Source organism: Scardinius erythrophthalmus (assembly GCF_964197995.2).
Source record: "Scardinius erythrophthalmus genome assembly, chromosome: 2".
Taxonomy (NCBI): Eukaryota; Metazoa; Chordata; class Actinopteri; order Cypriniformes; family Leuciscidae; genus Scardinius; species Scardinius erythrophthalmus.
Window position 1 is genome coordinate 62,985,979 of NC_138222.1, and position 20,217 is coordinate 63,006,195.

Below are 20,217 nucleotides of genomic sequence, written 5' to 3' on the forward strand. Positions count from 1 at the left end.
AAGAAATAATTTTTCGCACCGTCATCTTTAGCTAAGTTGATGTTAAAATCGCCAAGAATAAAACAATGTTTATTCATGTAATTGATGCTACTTAATATTTCATCCAGTTTGGTCAAGAAACAATTTAAGTCAGAGTCAGGAGGTCGATAGACAGACGATTCCAACAATTATACTTTTCATATTTTCATTATGTATTTCAATAAATAAGAAATCTGATAACCCATCATCCAAAAGTAGGTCATCCCGAACAGTTACACTCTGCTGTATGTTGGCATATAAGCACACGCCCCCACCCGGTCTGCTTGTTCTATTTTTATTATACAGCACATACCTGTCCATGTTGAGTGTGCTCAGATATGACCGCTCATTTATCCAGGTTTCACTACATCCGATAATATTAAACTTATGATCTAGCTAAGAGAGATAGTAAGTCATTATGATGCTTTATTAGGCTTCTCGTGTTAAGATGTAATAAAGAAAAAGGAAGTTTATCAAACTCTACTAAATTTTCAGGCAAGACATTCAAGGCATTGAAAGTTTGCTTTTGTTCATTTTGATTAATTTTAAAAGATTTAAACCTTATTTGCCTTTTATTTATGTTACGAAAATGGTTTAAAACTAAATAGAATATATCAGTTCCGTATGTTAAGTATAATTTAGTTTCTATCGTCGTGCTTTAACACTCAAGAGTTTCTCCGTTTCAACTCGTGGACTTCAAGCTCGAGCTTCGTCGGTTTCATTTTTCATAAGGACGCAAAATACAGAAGAGCTTCGATCAAGACTGCAACCAGGTTAGTCTAGTGTAATGAGTTACTTGTGTACAGTTTGCAATAACTGTGTATTTGAGATTGAATTTGCGAGGTTTAAGTAATGACGCACCAAAAATGAAATCAAAACCATGTAGGCTACTCTTGATAATACTTTTTTTGTAATAGAAATAAGCGTTAGCTCGTGATCAGGCAATATGATTAGACTCTAAATATAATTTCTAGTCAAAATGAGCCCTTTAGAGAAACTTGACTAAAGGCACTGTTTTTTTTTTTTTTTTTTTTTTTTTTTTTTTTGCGTGTGCCTAGCTGTTTTGTGTTATAATACTTTCTAAAGACAGACACAAACGATGCCATTTTTATCATGAAACTCAAACAATGTTGTTTTGATGTGATTTAATATGGCGCGTGACAGATCGCTGTAGCAGATATTCCTGTTTATTGCTGATTACCGCAGAAGTCCTCGCTGCAGCCTGTAGCACGATGACGTAGTTGGATGGTCCAATACGTACTTGATGGGGAAGTTCGGATCATTTTGCTGACTCTCTTGTTCGATCTCGTTCATCAAAATGAATGAATCTTTTTACGAGTCATTTCGTTCATTTAAGGGGCTTTAATTGTTATACTTTTAACTGGCAAATTCCCCGAACACATCCACTATACGCAATCTTGATCATATTCTGAATTAAGAAATCATTATAAATGTACAAAAAATAATTTACAGGGAACATAAATAATTACGGTACTTTACCTTCCAAGTCTTTTGTTCATTTGTCACGTTCATGAACATAATTCGCATGCGCTGGTCTTAAGTGAGATGAATGTGATACTTTCCTAGTTTCTAGGCTACATGTAAAAGTTAATTTTACAACATTTTAAATCACATGATTTTAAACCTAAATGTGATGGATTTAATGCGTGTATACAGAACATTTTAAAATGAAGCCATTTTATTTTATTCAGGTCATATTTGCTGTTGAGTGAAAGCAAAAATGAGTCAAGTAATTGTCTCTGTAATTTTAATCATAGAGGTATAGGCCTGTAGGATATCAGATGTTAAATACCCAAAGTTCGTCAGAGTTGTAGAAACTTGATGGCGTGTCTGATTAAAACACGGGACAGATACCAGTCCTTTGCTCTCTTTTATTTTCAGTTCAAGATGATTAAGTCTTGGGTAATTCACATGGCATAAAGATCATGGATTGCAGATTCACATGATGTAAATAGACAGATGCCAACAGATGGACAGGATGGATTGGATGTACAAGATGGTTTTAAGTCACTACAAACAAAACAATAAAGGAAATCAAACTCATATAATTCATCAAACATAACATGTATATACTCAAACCAAACAATGGAAATAAATAAATTCAAACAATACAATTGGCAAAAACAACTTACTTAACACATCTTTAGGAAAGGACTCAAAGGACATGGTTGGGTCTCCATTCAAACACCCACACCTCACCAATGCAAAAAAGAAACAAAGGAAGGAAGTGAGGCCTACTTATAGACCTTAGCCAGGGGGTGTATGGGTAATGTAGTGTACTATATTTAGTAGTGTAATCTACTTGGGATTGTGGGATATGTAGTACATATGTATATGGGAAAAAAAAGAAAAACAAAACTAAAGAAAAGGGCCAAATTCACAACAAGGCCTACAATACAATACGGTCTGTAAACAACTTAAAATACCAGTAGGCTACACATTCAAGGGAAAATGCAAAAATAATAACAGCATCAAGAAACTAAATCTTGTCAGAAAAAAAGTGCTTAATGATATTTTGCCTGGTAAGAGTTCCTTCTTTAATACTAATTTTTCCACAGTGCTCTGTACATAAGGGTCCCTTAAAATACGAAATCGTCCCGTATTTACAAGTAAGATGATGCGTCCCGACTTCTATCAAATCAGGGACGGGAGTCCCGTATTTTTCATTAGGCCCACACATAGTTGAATAAAAACATAAGGATTTTACAGTATGGATAATACTAATAGCAAATATAAAAATATCAATTTCACAATGAGTAGTAGAGAAGCTCATTGTATGATTGAATTTTAGCGTCTTTGTTTCTATAGCGACGGAGTTTTATGTACGTAGCCTACATCATGCCATGATGATGTAGGCTACATACATATAAATAAAAAAAATAACCCCACCCCCTGAATTTAAGTTTAATATACAAACTGACCACAGCAGTCAGATCACGCAGTTGTCACTCAAGTCATTCATCATTTATATTTAACTTAAATTCAGGGTTTTTTTTTTTTTTTTTTTTGTACAGACCAAAACGCACCACCGCGCATGCGCATCCAGTACGTAATGGATCATCCAACTACGTCATCGTGCTACAGGCTGCAGCGAGGGGTGTCTCGATTACAGAGCTCTGCACCGATCAGACATTACTAAGTTTTACTAACCTGAGAATTTTTAACATGTGCTGAGGGGGTTTTAGATCATTGACAGGGGGAGCTCTATTTATATATACATACACACTATTAATAAATGAGCAAAACGTGGCCACTAAATATTTAATATTCAATTATTTTAATGATCACAATAAAGTTTTAATTTTATTAAATTGAACAAGTGCAACATTCAAAAGAAAGAAAGAAAGAAAGAAAGAAAGAAAGAAAGAAAGAAAGAAAGAAAGAAAGAAAGAAAGAAAAATAAACAAATGAACATGAGTCGATTGCTCATCAACTCTTTGGAATAGAAACACAATACTTATCATTAGAAAGCCCAGACTTTGAAAACTGTTTGGTTTTCGGTGATTCTTAATATTACAATCTGTTATTGGCCCAGATATTACTGACCCGTTTCAGTTGAGATCCAGGGGGGTGTTGAATCCAGATCTAACCCCTAATTTCCACCAACTGCGGAACGGCTGTGGATCCGCTCCGGAACGGCGGCGGAGTCAATAAGTTTCCATTAAAGTCAATGTGTGTATTTTCACTAAATGCGGAACGGCTGCGTTCCGACTCCGGCGATCCGCAGCCCTCCGGAGCAGATACACAGAGCTTCTATTTTTGCCGGATGCCGGAGAGCTCCGCAGCAATTCAGCACTTATATCGCGCGATCATACGTGAATTCGCGAGATCTCGTGGGTCCTCGTGCTTTCAGCTGTCAGTCATGGCCGCAGCCGTTCCGCAACAAATCCGGACCTGGTGGGTATTGAAGGACGACGGCGCACGGAGCCGACACGCAGCGGAGCCGATCCGCAGCCGCTCCGCAGTTGGTGGAAATCCGGGGTAAGGGGTGGAGATGGGTAGGTTTAGGGGTTTGTTTAGGGATCAGGGGGTGGCTAAAGTGTTGAGGCTAAAGTGTGTCTTTATATGGCCATGTGGAATTATGGGAGTTGTCCTTACCAGCAGGGACCTTCTGTCAAAATGATTAATGACTTTGACCTTTTGACAGGTTGAACTTCCTGTGACCTTTATGATTGATGGGTTGAACTTCCCGAACGAGGTCATGGGATTAACCTTTGCCCTATCGATCATGTAGTTTTGACAGTTAGTTTTGCCCTATGACCTATCTAGTCCTAAATCATAGTTTTGAAGGATAGTTTTTGACCTATTTAAATAGAACAGATGTTTTGACGGCCGGTGTCATGTTCTAGTTATGTGTGTGTGTGGTTATATGGTGTGTCACAGACGCCCCCCTCGCATTCCAGAGCGGGCACTGACAGCTGTCTGGTCACTGTGCTGAAACAACGTCACTCTGTTCTTTTTAAAACTGTATAATATAAAAGAATTATCTTACATAAAACATTCTATCCTTTATATAAATTATATAATCTAAAACAATCAAACTAAAGTTGAAAAATATTCTGTTCTTTTAAAAGTATATAAATGAAATATTTATAAAATAAATATCTTGCTAAACGTATATAATGAAATGCTTATAAAAATTTAAAAATCATCTTACATTTGAAGAAGAGTTGAAGAAGTGGCTCCTAACACATCATTGTCCATACAAATGGGTCACAAAAATAATTAAACTAAAGTTGAAAAAAATATTCGGTTCTTTTTAAAAGTATATAATGAAATACTTATAAAATCTACCGAACCAAGTATTTCAGTTTTAGATAAACAAAACTGTCTCAAAATGTATGTGCGCCTCTAATGTATGTGTGTCAAAAAGTAAAGGAGCCGCGTGTGTGTCTGTGTGTGTGTGTGTGTGTGTGTGTGTGTGTGTGTGTATGTGTGCCCTTGTTTATATTACATTGTGGGGACCAAATGTCCCCATAAGAATAGTAAAACCTGAGATCACCTACATTGTGGGGACCAGCCAGCGGTCCCCGCTTTTCAAAAGGCTTATAAATCACACAGGATGAGTTGTTTTGAGAAAGTAAAAATGCAGAATGTTTCCTGTGATGGGTAGGTTTAGGGACAGGGGCAGTGTAAGGGGATAGAATGTACAGTTTGTACGGTATAAAAACCATTACGTCTATGGAGAGTCCCCACAAAGATAGTGAACCAGACATGTGTGTGTGTGTGTGTGTGTGTGTGTGTGTGTGTGTGTGTGTGTGTGTGTCTGTTAGGGTTGTGCCGATAGATGATAGTATCAAATCTTGATCAAATCTTCTCTTGAAGAGTGACCTGTATCTAGACTAAGTAAAGCTGCCATGGAATCTGTACATATAACATTTCTCAATGTCTTAACCTCTTCAATCCACCTAAGGGCTGTTATTAACCCAGTCATTTCAATAGAATATAGGCTACAGATAAAAAATTATTTAGTCTATACCCCTCTCTTTTGTTAAATTCTGGGATATATATCCCAATACCACAGTGCCCATTTTTTGGATCTTTTGATCCATCAGTATATATTTGAACGTATCCATTGAATGATGTTTTTAAATATCCCTGGCAATATGTTGCAAAACTTTTTTCATTTGTATATTCATTCTTTTCTTTCAGTAATTCACTGTTAACCTCAGGTGATGGAAGAAACCATGGGGGAACCGCACTTAAAACCAGTGAAGGACTAAATTTAAATTCTTTAACTCTATATTGTTCTGCTATACTGTTAATGTTCCAGCCAAACCCTTTTGATTCTGTGTGATACTCCCAGCAATCATTAAGAACAGAAATTGCTGGATTATTGATACTTCCCATCGGCCTAACCCAATATGTTAGAGACAACTTAATATATCTTAGACTAAGTGGATATTCTTCAGATTCTACTAATAACGCACTCGTGGGGGTTGTTTTAATAGCTCCTAGAGCAATTCTTATAGCTTTGAATTGAATCCTCTCAAGTTTCCTTAAAGCAGTTTTACATGCTGAGCTATGAACTACACATCCATAGTCTATGGAAGATCTTATTAAGGCTGTATAAATGTACATCAAAGACTTTTTATCTGCTCCCCAATACTGTCCAGTGATCATCCTCATTAGATTTAGAACTTTCTTACATTTTGTTTCAACTGGGCACTGTTGTGGTCGCGCCGGCGTCGCTTATATGAGCGCCTACATTTGAAATAACGAAATTGTAATTGAAATCGGCATTGTTAGCATATGATTTTTTTTAAAAACTTAGAAAAAATATTTTTATATAAAATTATTAGTAGAAAATTTTATGCATCTTTATTCACCTCAAAGCATATCCCCCCCCATTTTACTGCTAATCTTCATATTGAACAAGCGCTGCTGCGCGCATGCGCGCCATATAGGAGCGCAATAATTCTAATATACATTTTGCTTGGAAAATTAATATGCGATATTTTATAACACTAGAAATATCTTCTAATTATAATAATTTATCTTTAGGATGTTGGATAAGTTGCAGTGAACTTCTAGCGAACAGAAGTATGTCAGTGAACAGAATAGCCTAATTCAGGGAAGATTTTTTTAAAGAAACTAAATATATAAAGATACAAAATATAGTTTTGGGTATAGGATCTATGCTACTTAATAAAGATGATGTATACTTATTTAGAATGCTGAGAATTACAACTTTTAATGCAATCATTTTTTTTGGAGAAAGCAAGAATCGTCTCGGTTACGTATGGTAACCCTCGTTCCCTGAGTCCAGGGAACGGAGACGCCTCGTCGGGGGAGTTCCCCTGACGAATTGGGATCACGCTAGGGAGACCAATTGCCTTCGAGTGAATTAAAACGAGCCAATGAACATTGGCATGCAACATTTGCATTCCGCAGCCCGCCTACTAGTGCGGGTATAAAGGCGGAAGCAAGCGCATACACAAATGCTTTTCGCTGAGGAGCCAGACGGTGTCCAGTCCTCCGCGAAGGTACAGCAGCATGGCGACGGGACGAGGCGTCTCCGTTCCCTGGACTCAGGGAACGAGGGTTACCATACGTAACCGAGACGTTCCCTTTCGTCAGCAGGGAACTCCGACGCCTCGTCGGGGGAGTTCCCCTGACGAATTGGGATCCCTACCAAAACGCCATGGTGCTGGCCCCTTCCAGCGCCCAGCTAAGCTACAGCCCTGCAGCAGTTTCAGAAATTTTGCGGGAGCTAGCTAGGGAATCACACTGCTGTTCCGCAAGACCCAATCAGTGGATATTGGATAACACTGGGAAAGCGTGCCCAACCCCAAGGAAATAATGGGGGGGGGGAACGCTGCGGAAGCTGAGGCAGCCTAGAGGAAGGCCGTCAAATACACACATGTACTAACCACGTAGGGTAGTGAAACATATGGCAGTCCATGAAGGTAGTCCCAGTCCGGAGGAGTGAGGAGCGTACTCAACAGGGACGACAGAGTGAGTCTGTCAAGGGGAAGACACGGCTGAACTGCACGTGGCAATCACGGGTCGCCGCAGGGACCACTGGAAAAAGCACCCAGTCTACTAGCAACTCCTTACTGAAGGTAGCAGACCTGGTGCCGGGCGGTCCGCAACGCCTGGCACCGGAGGGGGTGATGGAGGAACTCACGAGGTTAGCCGTTTGTTGGGTAACCAAACAGAGCAAAAAGACGCACGTATCCGCTCACGGAATGGCGTCGCAAGCCGACACACCTATTCCCTCTAAATACTAGCCGTAGCAAGTACTCGGGAGGAAACAGGTTCCACACGTAGGCTATAAAACCTAGCGAACGTGTTCAGTGTCGCCCAGCCCGCAGCTCTACAAATGTCTGTTAGCGAGGCGCCTTGTGCCAGAGCCCAGGAAGTGGCAACACTCCTAGTGGAGTGAGCCCGCAACCTGGGTGGGCAGGGCTCACCCTGGGACTCATAAGCCCTGGTGATAGCATCCACTAGCCTGTGGGCTAACCTCTGCTTGGAGACAGCCTTCCCCTTCTGCTGGCCTCCATAACAAACAAGGAGCTGGTCTGAGGTCCTGAAGCTTTGCGTTCTGTCTATATAAACCCGGAGGGCCCGGACGGGACAGAGAAAAGCTAGGGCTGGGTCTGCCTCCTCCTGGGGCAGCGCTTGCAGGTTCACTACCTGGTCCGCGAAGGGAGTGGTAGGAACCTTGGGCACATATCCGAGCCGGGGTCTCAATATAACATGAGAAAGGCCAGGCCCGAACTCTAGGCACGATTCGTCGACCGAAAAAGCCTGCAGATCCCCTACCCTCTTGAAGGAAGCCAATGCTAACAGGAGCGCTGTCTTAATGGACAGGATATTAAGCTCAACTGTCGTCAAAGGCTCAAAAGGAGGACTTTGGAGCGCTCTAAGCACTAAAGTTAAGTCCCAAGAGGGTACAGGGTGCAAATCGCGAGGTGGATTTAGCCTCCTAGCACCCTTGAGGAATCTGATGACCAGGTCGTGCTTCCCCACAGACTTACCGTCAACTACATCGTGATGTGCGGCTATTGCGGCAACATACACTTTTGAGAGTGGAGGGAGACAGCCTTCGCTCCAACCCCCACTTGTAGGAAAGAGAGCACGACTCTGACCGGGCAAGTTCGTGGGTTCTCCCCGTGGGAAGAACACCAGCCGACGAACAGGTTCCACTTCAGAGCGTAGAGGCGCCTTGTAGAGGGGGCTCTAGCTGAAGAGATGGTATCTACCACTGCCTGTGGCAGGCCATCTAGAACCTCCGCGTCCCATCCATTTCCAAAGGTCTGGACGCGGGTGCACTAGGGTGCCCCTTCTCTGAGAAAGTAGGTCCCTCATCAGAGGAATCGGCCAAGGAGGGGCTGTCGCGAGGAGCATGAGTTCTGGGAACCAAGTCCGGGTTGGCCAATACGGGGCCACCAAAAGGACCTGCTCCTCGTCCTCCCTGACCTTGCACAGGGTCTGTGCAAGAAGGCTCACTGGGGGAAACGCATATTTGCGTAAGTCCCGGGGCCAGCTGTGTGCCAGGGCATCCGTGCCGAGAGTTCCTTCGGTCAGGGAGCAATCCCACTGGCAATGGGTCGTGTCCGGAGAGGCAAACAGGTCTACCTGTGCGGCTCCGAAGATTCGCCAAATTAGCTGGACCACCTGGGGATGGAGTCGCCATTCTCCCGGAAGGGGAGGCTGACGTGAAAGCTCGTCGGCCACACAATTGAACTCCCCTGGGACATGAACGGCACGAAGCGACCTCAGATGCTTCTGACTCCATAGGAGGAGGTGGGAGGCGAGTCGCGACATACGACGGGAGCGCAGACCACCTTGTCGGTTGATGTACGCAATGGTCGCAGTGCTGTCCGTACGGACCAGTACGTGCTTGTGTTTGAGAAGCCCCTTGAGGCGACACAAGGCTAAGCGTACTGCTTGCAACTCTAGGCAGTTGATGTGCCAATGCAGCTGGGGCCCCGTCCACAGACCCGAGACTGCATGCCCTTTGTACGTGGCCCCCCAACCCTTGGCAGAAGCATCTGTGAACACCACAGCATGCCTGGAAACCTGGACTAGGGGCACTCCGGCCCGTAGAAACACAGGATCCGACCAAGGGGTGAAGGTTTGGCGACAGTGCGGGGTGACTTTGACCCGGAACGTGCCGCTCTGCCACGCCCACCTCGGGACTCGATCGCGAAGCCAGTGCTGTAGCGGTCTCATATGCAACAGACCGAGCGGCGTTACTGCGGCTGCCATATGCCCCAGAAGCCTCTGAAACTGTTTCAGTGGAACCGCTGACCTGCCTCGAAAAGACTTGAGGCAGTTGAGCACCGACTGGACGCGTTCCTCCGTGAGGCGCGCAGTCTGGGCGACCGAGTCCAGTTCCATACCGAGATAAGAGATCCTCTGCACGGGGCAGAGTTTGCTCTTCTCCCAGTTGACCTGAAGCCCCAACTGGCTGAGGTGCCGGAGCACCATGTCCCTGTGATCGCACAACACATCTCGCGAGTGTGCCAGAATGAGCCAGTCGTCAAGATAGTTGAGAATGCGAACGCCTTGTTCTCTCAAGGGAACAATGGCCGCCTCCGCGACTTTCGTGAAGACACGGGGCGACAGGGCCAGCCCAAAGGGTAGGACCTTGTACTGATATGACCGACCCTCGAAAGCAAACCGAAGAAAGGTCTGTGTCGAGGAAGAATCGAGACATGAAAGTACGCGTCCTTCAGGTCGATCGCTGCAAACCAATCCCGGGGACGAATGCATTCGAAAATGCCTTTCTGCGTGAGCATTTTGAACGGGAGCTTGTGCAGGGCCCGATTCAATACTCGCAGATCCAGGACGGGCCATAACCCACCGCCTTTCTTGGGTACAATGAAGTAAGGGCTGTAAAACCCTGACCTCATATCGGCTGGAGGGACCGGCTCGATCGCGTCCTTCGCCTGCAGGGCGTCGATCTCTTTCCGCAAGATAGGAGCATCCACTGGACGCACACGGGTGAAGTGGATGCCCTTGAACTTGGGAGGCCGGTGTGCAAACTGAATTGCATAGCCGAGCCGGATGGTGTGGATGAGCCAGTGCGACGGCCTCGGGAGCGCTAGCCAGGCTCTGAGAAACTGCCGCAACGAGCCCACCCGCACCGCCGGCGTACCCGCGGAGGGGCAGCGAGGCGGAAGACAGGGACATGGCTCCGGTGGCATTGTAGCGGCCGAGAGCGGGGCCTGGGTGTGTGCTTGGACAACACCTACCTGCTTCCACCCGGGGACAAACGGCAGAGAAGACCCTAGAGTGTTCTGCTGCGGGCTGTCGCCTGGCGAGAGAAGGGGAGGAGACGAGGAGCGAGGCCCAAGGGCGGCTGCTGGTCTCCGTACCTTCCCGCCCAGCGGCAGACAGGAGTGACGTGACCGGGGTGGCGCCACTGCTATCTGAGAGCTGGGGAGAGGGGAACGAGAGCGGCGCAGCTCGGGGGCGGCGCGCACTGCCATTCTGACCCTCTCGGACGGAGGAGACTGGTCTTATTTCACTGCCAGTCTCGACCGTGAGGGGAAACGAGGAGCGAGGCCCGGGGGCATCGAGTCCTGGTTTCCGCCTCACCCAGCGAGAGACGAGAGTGACGAGGCCGAAGCCCTCACTGCCATCTGAGCGCTGGGGCCCGTGAGCGACTTAGAGGAAGTGGACTGCTGAAACTGGGTACCGCTGGTAACAGAAACAAAATTCTCCACCCGGCCCTCCCCCGGGGGAAGGAGTGGTGATGACACGCACTCCCGAAGAGCAGAACGTCACATACTCTGGTCGCTTCTCTCAGAGTTATTTCCCTACCTTTTGCTAGGGGGAAACAACTCTGAGCGGGCTGGTTTTGAGGCGCTCCTGGACCACTAGTGTGGACATCGTCTGACCGAGGGCCAGCGTTGTGACTAATCACGGTCAGTCACTAAGCGCAGCTCCACCCCGAGTCAGAACTACCCACGTGCAGTGAAAGTGCAGGGGTAGTGAGAGAGGAAAAACTTCTGCAGATTTAGGCATGTTTGGCTTGCCATATTGGCACCAAAAAGCTTCCGTACTGCCAAAATTTTTCACACACATCCAGGCACTTAAGAATAGCCCAGGAAAGTGTGGCTGTCAAGTCTGAACCTTCAGCATGAGAACACACCATTATAGTAGGAACTCAGCATCATTTTTAGAGTATAACAGCCCTCTCTCCGATGTAGCAATCAACATCTGTCCTCCCTGGAGCCCCGAATGAAATGCTCGGCCCCTCATGAGAAGGACCAGAACCCCATCCGAAAGCCTCGACGGCACACGGCACGCTGAGCGGCTGAAGTCTTTACGAGAAAGACGAGACGAACAACGTGCCGACGTGGACATGCACTCATGAGAGAACATGAACCACCCACGAACGCAGTCTCAACACACTGATTAGGCATGTGAAACAGTGATCGTGGCCGTCAACCAGGCATGCAAGACAGTGAACGTGGCCATCGCCTCGATGACACACGGCACACTGAGCGCTCAAGCCTGCAGGCAAGGCGAACAACGTGCCGACGTGGTCATGCTCTCATAAGAAAGCATAAACCACCCACGAACACAGTCTCAGCATGTTTGCGATGCGCTAGAGGAGTAGGAAGCTCGTGAGGGTCTTTCACCTGGCGAGACGTTCCACACTGTAACCCTCAGACCACCAAATGCTCATTAACCAAAGTAGTCCTCTTTTTAGAACGGAACTAAATTGGGGAACAAGCAATTGGGACTCAACCTCGTAGAGGTACACGAGTCTCGGCCGCGCATCTAGAGCGCCGAATGACGCGCGCTGAGTTGCCGTGACAACCCGCGCTGTCAGCCGGCGCTCGACGGCACACGGCACGCTGAACGGCTCGATCCTTTAAAAAGGGGAGACGAACAACGTGCCGACGTGGTCATGCACTCATGAGAGAACATGAACCACCCACGAACGCAGCTTCAACACACTGATTAGGCATGTGAAACAGCGGTCGTGGCCGTCAATGAGGACAGGAAACGATCGCATCCAGAAACACACGAGTGAAACGTCATCCTGAAAAGGACGCGATCTTCACTCGTGTTGCTCTTTCAGGAAGAAAGTACTCTCTTTATTGTGCTGAAGCACACAGGGATCCAACGCGGCAACACAGCGGGGAAACTGCAAGCCCGCTGTGCGCACTCAACCGTTTACCAGCTGTGAAAACAGCTTTTGAATTAACAGTGTAGACAGGACAGACAGGACTGTTGAATTAACAGTGTAGACAGCCGGCAGACAGGAATCGCGTGGTCGCTGAAGCGCCATCTCACCAACACAGAGAGATCCCCTCCTGAAACAGCAGACTCGTAGAGCATAAGAAAGATACAGTCTTAAGCTCATTCACTCAGAGAGGACAAAACCGGTCGGCTCCGAAGCAAAAAGCATTTGTGTATGCGCTTGCTTCCGCCTTTATACCCGCACTAGTAGGCGGGCTGCGGAATGCAAATGTTGCATGCCAATGTTCATTGGCTCGTTTTAATTCACTCGAAGGCAATTGGTCTCCCTAGCGTGATCCCAATTCGTCAGGGGAACTCCCCCGACGAGGCGTCGGAGTTCCCTGCTGACGAAAGGGAACCCCAGTTTTAAATGAGTAGATTTAGTTTAGAAGTACATTATGGAGAAGATAACATTAAATTAAGAGCAAATGTATACATTTTGAAAAGATATGTGCAACTCTAAAATCAAAGAATATTCCATAAAATAAAGGAATATATATTAGCCTACATTAACTACATTTTTATATAACCCTCCCTCCCTTTTATTTCTAGTTATTTGTTATTTTATTTATTGACTTATTTAATATTGAATATTTGATATTCAAATAATATTACTTGAATAACTTTTATGAATTATGTCTCATTATAAGAGTTTGATATAAATATGTGAATGTTACATTTTTATTACTATTTATTTATTTATTTATTTATTTATTGTTTTTGTCTTTCCCCCCTTAAATCATATGTAAAAGTGTCTAACTATGTACTTTTTGGTTATTGTTCTAATCATGTGTGTGTTTTAGGCTGTGTGTTGGTGGGTATTATCACAAAAGAAAAAAATGTAGAAGGAAAAATAAGGAATATTTATTGGGGGAAAATATGATGTCTTTAAAGGAACTGTCAATTTGTATAATTGTGTTAAATGTGTTTGAATTGAAAGACATAATAAAGTACATTATATATACTAAAATATTTGTTATTTGGACATTAGATGTGCCTTATTTAGAATTTGAAACCTACAAGTGTATTTTAATGATAGCAATAACTGTAAAGGGACTATTGTAATGGGGTAAATCAAATGTAGGCTAATATACTGTCAATTACTAAGCTCAGATTAATACTCTGCTTTTGTAATTATTTCTTTTTAATTTTGTGATTTTAACTTCTGCTTTACAAAGCTTTTTTGGTCTGTTGAGACTAAAGTGTATAGTCTCATATACCTAACGATTTGTTGATAATTTTTTGTGTCTTTGTGCAAAATGGACATACTATTTTAAATACTATATATCAAATAATTAAAAAAAAAAAGTTTAAATAAGAGAATACAATTCAGTTCCATTCAGTGTAAAGGTAAAACACATCTTAAAGGGTTAGATCACCCAAAAATGAAAACAAACACAATCATTTTCAGCCAAACACAATCATAATGCTTACTAGGACTAGGACTGCTCTTCCGAGCTTTATAATGGGAGTAAATGGTACCTTAGATTTTGAAAGCCCAAAAAAAGCGGATCCATCATCATAAAAGTAATCCACACGGCTTCAATAAAATGAATGTAATGCTACGTGACATTGTTTACAAGCAGTTTTATTTCTGCGGATCACACTGATTGAGCGATTACAACAGATACTTCTCAGTAAGTTGTTCTGAATCTTTCAACATACTTTCTGATGTTCATTCATGTTTATCCTGTAAATGATAGTGAGGAGAACGAGATGCTAGCATTATCTCACGCTTGATTCACTGATCTCTGTGTTTAATCCCTCAGTGTTACATTATTAACAGACTTAAATTTGACTTTACCACCACTGTGAATCTACAGCAAGAGTTCCAACAACACTCCGTTATAATCAGGGTTGGGGAGTAACGGAATACATGTAACGGCGTTATGTAATCAGGATACAAAAATCCAGTAACTGTAATCCGTTACAGTTACGTCAAAAAACGTAGTAATCAGATTATAGTTACATTTTGAAAAAAGGGGGAATACTTTCAGGATAACAATGGTTTCATTTAAAACTAAATAAATAAGTATTTTGGCATAATAACACTAAGCGCTGCTTGATTACAGTAGTTCCTGGTTCCGTTGCTAGTAATTAGGGACTATTAGGACTTTAAGCAACAGCTGCGAATGGAACGGCTACGGCGACCGGAAGTATGCTGTCACACCGCCGTAGCCAAGAACTTAAAAATCACTAAGCAACCGTAAACAGGACAGCGCAACGCGGCATTAATTCATTTATTGAGATACAAAAAAATTAGCTTAAGTTTAAAACATTTTAACACATATTATATAAAAGACTAATGGTACAATCATAAACTGATGCAATTACAATGTCATATGCCATAAAACAAAACATTTATTTACCTAATCTCTCACGTTGTAGCGACTCCGGCAAATCAGCTGTTCTCCCGTAGTAGACCGTTACAGTAGAACGTCGCAAAGTAGCAGTTAAATTCGCGCATGCGCAATACAACGCCAGAATGCCGTTGCCGTTCCACCAGAGGCTGTTGCTTAAAGTCCCTAATGACTCACGTGTGCTACGCGCTGGTGCATGCGCAAATAACAGCTTTCTACAATGTCCTCAGACGCAGATTGAATCACTGCTGCTAGTAGAAATTGCTGCCTGCGGGTAAAATCGCTTTTCGTTCATGGAAATTCCGCTGCTTTTTTGTAGAAATTAGGAGAGTATCTTTTTTAGTACCCAAAATGTCCTTTCTTAATCTTTTCTCGCGTGACGGGATGTTTGCTGTCTAGGTAACGTAGGGGAACTCCCACTGCCAACGCCCCAAGTTCAGTCAGGCAAATTAAGAAAGATCACGGTCATTAGTCAACATGTAGGCCTATTTTAAAATAAACTAATATGTAGATTGTGTAAAAATTTTAAATGTTGTGTTTTTATGTTTTAGTTAAAAATTAGTTAAAAATAAAACAAAATAATCTGTAATACCATACATTAGCCACTAGATGTCTGTATAGCCCTTTACATAAATATATATTCAGGCCTGTGTGTATATTTAGCAAATATTGTACACTGGACCAAATTCTTAATAAATAATTTATTTTTTATTTTATTTTATTTATAATATTTCTTCTTGCTTGATTTTTTTATTTATATATGTGACCTTGAAGTAATCCAAAAGTAATCAGTTACATTACTTTCATATTATAGTACTTGGATTACGTTACTGAATACTTTTTTTATGAAGTAATTTGTAACTGTAACGGAATACATTTTTAAAGTAACCCTCCCAAGCCTGGTTATAATGATGCATTTTTAAGCATCATGCACAAAAAAATAAACAGCATCCTTTAGAGTCACACACAAACATAAAAAAATCAGCATATCAATCTCAAAAAAAAAAAAAACAGGCTACAGAAAAGTCATAGCAAAAACACAAGCAAATAAAGTACTGTAGAGCATTTTGCTAAAACTTTGTTTTACAATTGCTGAGTGTAAAGCGTATAATGTGCTTGTAGTTTTGCAGACTTGGTCTGAAGATTCGGTACATGTGTGAATGGTTTCGCTGAGTGAGCCTCAAGCTCCACTTTTACTGTGCAAGCAATTAAAAAAAACTGTAATGTTTCATGCTCAGAAATTCAGTAACAAGTTACCACAGATTTAAGATTCACAAGGAATATTTTGTTTTATTATATGTTGAGCTGAACACTAAAGGGGCTCATTCAACAATATTCAATATGTGAATTTCACAGATTCTTTATTAAGAGGACGTATTTTCCCCCCCAAAGATGCCTCACTATCGCAAACTCTCTGATGCCAGTGCTGCCAGTGGATCATCAATTAATAGCATTGGACTACCTCCTTCATTCAGTAAGTTAATTTCATGATGAATTTGAGCAACATCAGTTTTGTGTTAGCAGCTTTAAACATCAAATCACCCTCAGAAAATGACAATTTATTTTTTTTAAGTGTAAACATGTGTTGTACTAAATTTATTTGAAAACAATCATGTTTAAAGGTAAATGAATATTACATTTAGTCCTGTGTATGTGTATTTAATATCAATTGAGCCATTAATTTAATGAGCTAAAATTCAGTGCTAACATTCCTTAATGCATCGTGATTCTCTCTTCTGAGCTTAAATATTTTCTTCAAAATTATTTAAAGTGATTACAAAAAATGACAGCGCTACACACATATTTGAAGTTCATAGAGTCAATTCAGCAAAGTCAACCTTGAGAAAAAAAATACATACCTTAAAATCCCTGGCAATTTGGGCTGGGTATCGTTCAAAAATCAAACATATCGTAAAAAAAATAATTTTAATTATCGTTAAAAATCTTAAAATAAAGATTAAAAATAAAAATATTTAGGGACATTTTGTTTCTAATTCTAAACTTTGATTTTAGGACTTTTAGAAAAACATGGACACACTGTAATGGAAGAATATGGACAAGGGGTCTCGGGAAAAGTGTTTCTGACCAACAAAGAGGGAGAGTCCTATGCTGTCAAAGAGATCAACTGCAGAGATGTAAGTACAATCATTAATATGCCATAATAATTAGTTTATTAAAATGTAATTTTTCAATGTGTGTATGTAAGCTTTATTTTTAAATTTAAGTGATTCTTTTGCTAAAAATATAACGAAAATAAAAAATATTCCTCTCAGAAAAAGAGTCTTCTCACAGTCAGGAAGGAAATCGAGATCTTGAAGTCTCTGAATCATGGATATATTGTTTCCTATGTGGATTCATTTGAAGGTGTGTTTGTTTTAATTTTCTTAGAGATGGATGGTAATGTTCCTTTAATCTTTTACCGTTTGATAAAACTTTATAATAGCTGCATGCTAGATCAGTAGGACGTTTTTCTATTGTCTTTGACTCATTTGCACTCGGATTTGTCTCAGATTTCGTCATTGGCCTCGACCGAGTCCAGCAATGTATGTTTTTTCTCCTTTAAAACAAAACCAGTGATGGAGCGCGCTTGTTCAGAAAACGGGTAACGTTATTGGTTTAATTCACAATCCAGCTCCGCCCTATTCCCAGCTTTGCGTGTGCGCGCTGCACGGAGGCATAAATCATATTTATTTAGCTAACGGCAGGCATGTTCCAACCCGAATGTAAAAGTCACGCCCGTTTCACACATACTCCGTGTGCAGTGAGTGTGCGGTGCGTGTTGTGGTGCAGGAGTAGCACGCTATAGTGCTTTCACATATGCTGCGTTTGCAGTGCATAACTGATCCTGTACCACAAACACATACTTACTATTTTTATTTCAAATCCAGAAGTTATGTAGCAACTTTTATAAAAAAAATAAAAAAAAAAGTTTTGTCAGCATTGCTTCTCTTTGTACACATAAGTTACACTATTTAATGGACGTATGCACGTTTAAACACAATTTAAACAACATATATAGGGTTATTATTCTGCATTACTTCTACTTATATTAAGTTGCTCAAGCAAGTGGTCAAATATTTAACCATGTATACTTATATTAAAATTACATTTTAAATTAAAACTTTAAATTGACAAAAACAGCCGACTCTCATGCGTTTTCTTTTGCATTTAAATTTTAATACAATAAATCTTGCATGTCACAAAGAAATTGTTTTTCCACCTCCACGAATGAGACAAGTGTTGTTCATTATGTCCCTTGTTGAGGTAAATTGTACACTGTAAAAAAGCCAACTTACTGAAAGTTCTCCAAATAAACATAAAACAGTCAAATGAACTGAGATATTTTTATTGGAAGTGTTCATGCATCATACTAAGTTGATTCAACAAATTCGTTACTTAAATGATGAAAACGTACAATGTTTTGTTGTTCAAACTAAATCGTTTTAGTTTTCATTGAAGTCCGCGTTTTTTGTTAGCGCGTGCGCAGTTTGAGCCCTGAACGCATGCGCAGTTTGAGACTTCAGCTACTCGGCGGTTAGGACTCTGTCTGCAGCTGGTGAGAAGCATCAGGCGGGTGAAAAGTCGGTAGCGGTCGGAGTGCTGCCTTCAATTCAGCGTTTCTGCAGAATCACTGGTATGTATTAATCATTTTTATAATCGACTGTATGTTATTTGTCATGTATGTATTGTGCTCTTCCAAAACTGATAGCCTGATGTAATTCACCAGTAGGCCTACTGCCGATTTCGCACACTTTTGGGTGCTTTTGCCAATGCTGATGTTATCCTGCCTATTCAATCCAGCGTTTCTAAAGAGTCACAGGTATGTATTAACGACACACTGACGGGAATATTGCTCTTTGTGTTGTTTACTGTATCGCTTGTTTATACAAGGGGTTTGTTACCGCCGGCGCTCTCTGGAAGACTACATTACTAATAATCACTGCCTAGATTAGAACTACAGCAAACTACGGCAGCTCAAATAGCTCAAAATACACAGCACGTTTAGTTGGCATAATGTAATGGCATAATGTAATGTATTTTAAAAATAATATTTTTTTATTGTGAATACAATTTTTATTTTAAATTAATTCATTAATGATTTAAGTAATAATTGATGTGCTATATTAAACATTTTTGAAGTAGAAATCCGTTTTGAAAGTTTTAAACACTGTTAATTACAATTACTAGGTTAGCTGAAAGAAATATTGTTAAAAAAAGGTACAAACTAAGACTTGACTTGGCCTTTAGGGACTTGAACATGTCTGGTATTTATCATTTTTATAATCAACTGTATGTTTTGTCATATCAAATGAGATGTTTGCTCATTATGTATTTACACTAGTTGAGGAGTTCAGAGAGAGATGGCCTGCCACCTGCACTTTTTCTAAAGGATGAGGTAAACCATTTAATAGCAACTGTCAATATTCATTATTATTTTAATTATTATTTCTAAAGATTATTATTAATTATTATTTCTTCAGAACATTTTAGGAATACTTATAGTAGTAAAACTTTGTGGTGATTGCAACTGACTCGTTTTTTACAGATCTCCATGGAGTTTTCGTGTATCTGTAACGTCGACCATGAGAATCTACTTTGAATGAACACATATAGAGAGGAAAATAGTAAGTAAATAACTTTATAATATCAGTTATCAATATCATAAACTTAATTATGACATCAGTCTGTTTTTCATGCAGTTGTCAATTGGGAAACTGTGCATGTTTTGTTGATAAATTTGATGATTTTACATCTTTTTTGATTCCACTGTATGTAAAAGAGCAATCTGTACATTCTTTAAAAAAATCTTTGTTATGGACCATATCATATGGATTTGGAATTACACAAGGAAGAGTAAAAGATGACAGAATTATCATTTTTTGGGTGTGCTGTATACATTTAACTCCCAAAGCAGTAGAGATCCCTATGTTAAATTATTAAGAGTTGAGGTCATAGTGCATCTGCAGATTAAAAAAAAAAAATGTATTTTTTTTCCTTTCTTTTTAGGTGAGTGACATTACCACACGTCAGAAAACAACAGATCTTGAGGGATTGCCACTTTTCCAGCATGAAAACTCTACAAGTTTACCCAGGATGCGTCTGGTAAATT

At 41.3% G+C, this 20,217-nt stretch overlaps 1 protein-coding gene across 4 annotated transcripts in view; it reads left to right on the forward strand.

The window, feature by feature from the left end:
* The first annotated feature begins 333 nt into the window (after positions 1-333).
* LOC308686973 (serine/threonine-protein kinase Nek1-like) overlaps positions 334-20,217 on the forward strand; it is a 41,032-nt gene continuing 21,148 nt past the window's right edge. The window contains exons 1-5 of one of the 4 annotated variants that reach the window (XR_014029664.1): positions 17,184-17,242; positions 17,381-18,927; positions 19,450-19,503; positions 19,654-19,732; positions 20,115-20,210. Coding sequence is in view for 3 of the 4 variants with exons in the window: in XM_081359115.1 (XP_081215241.1) it covers positions 16,500-16,581; positions 17,121-17,242; positions 17,381-17,471 (295 nt within the window). In the remaining variant the exon portion in view is untranslated. Of the gene's footprint in view, positions 792-16,463; positions 16,582-17,120; positions 17,243-17,380; positions 18,928-19,449; positions 19,504-19,653; positions 19,733-20,114; positions 20,211-20,217 lie in introns of those variants that run through there. The other 3 variants (XM_081359115.1, XM_081359116.1, XM_081359117.1) reach the window with 3 other exon arrangements.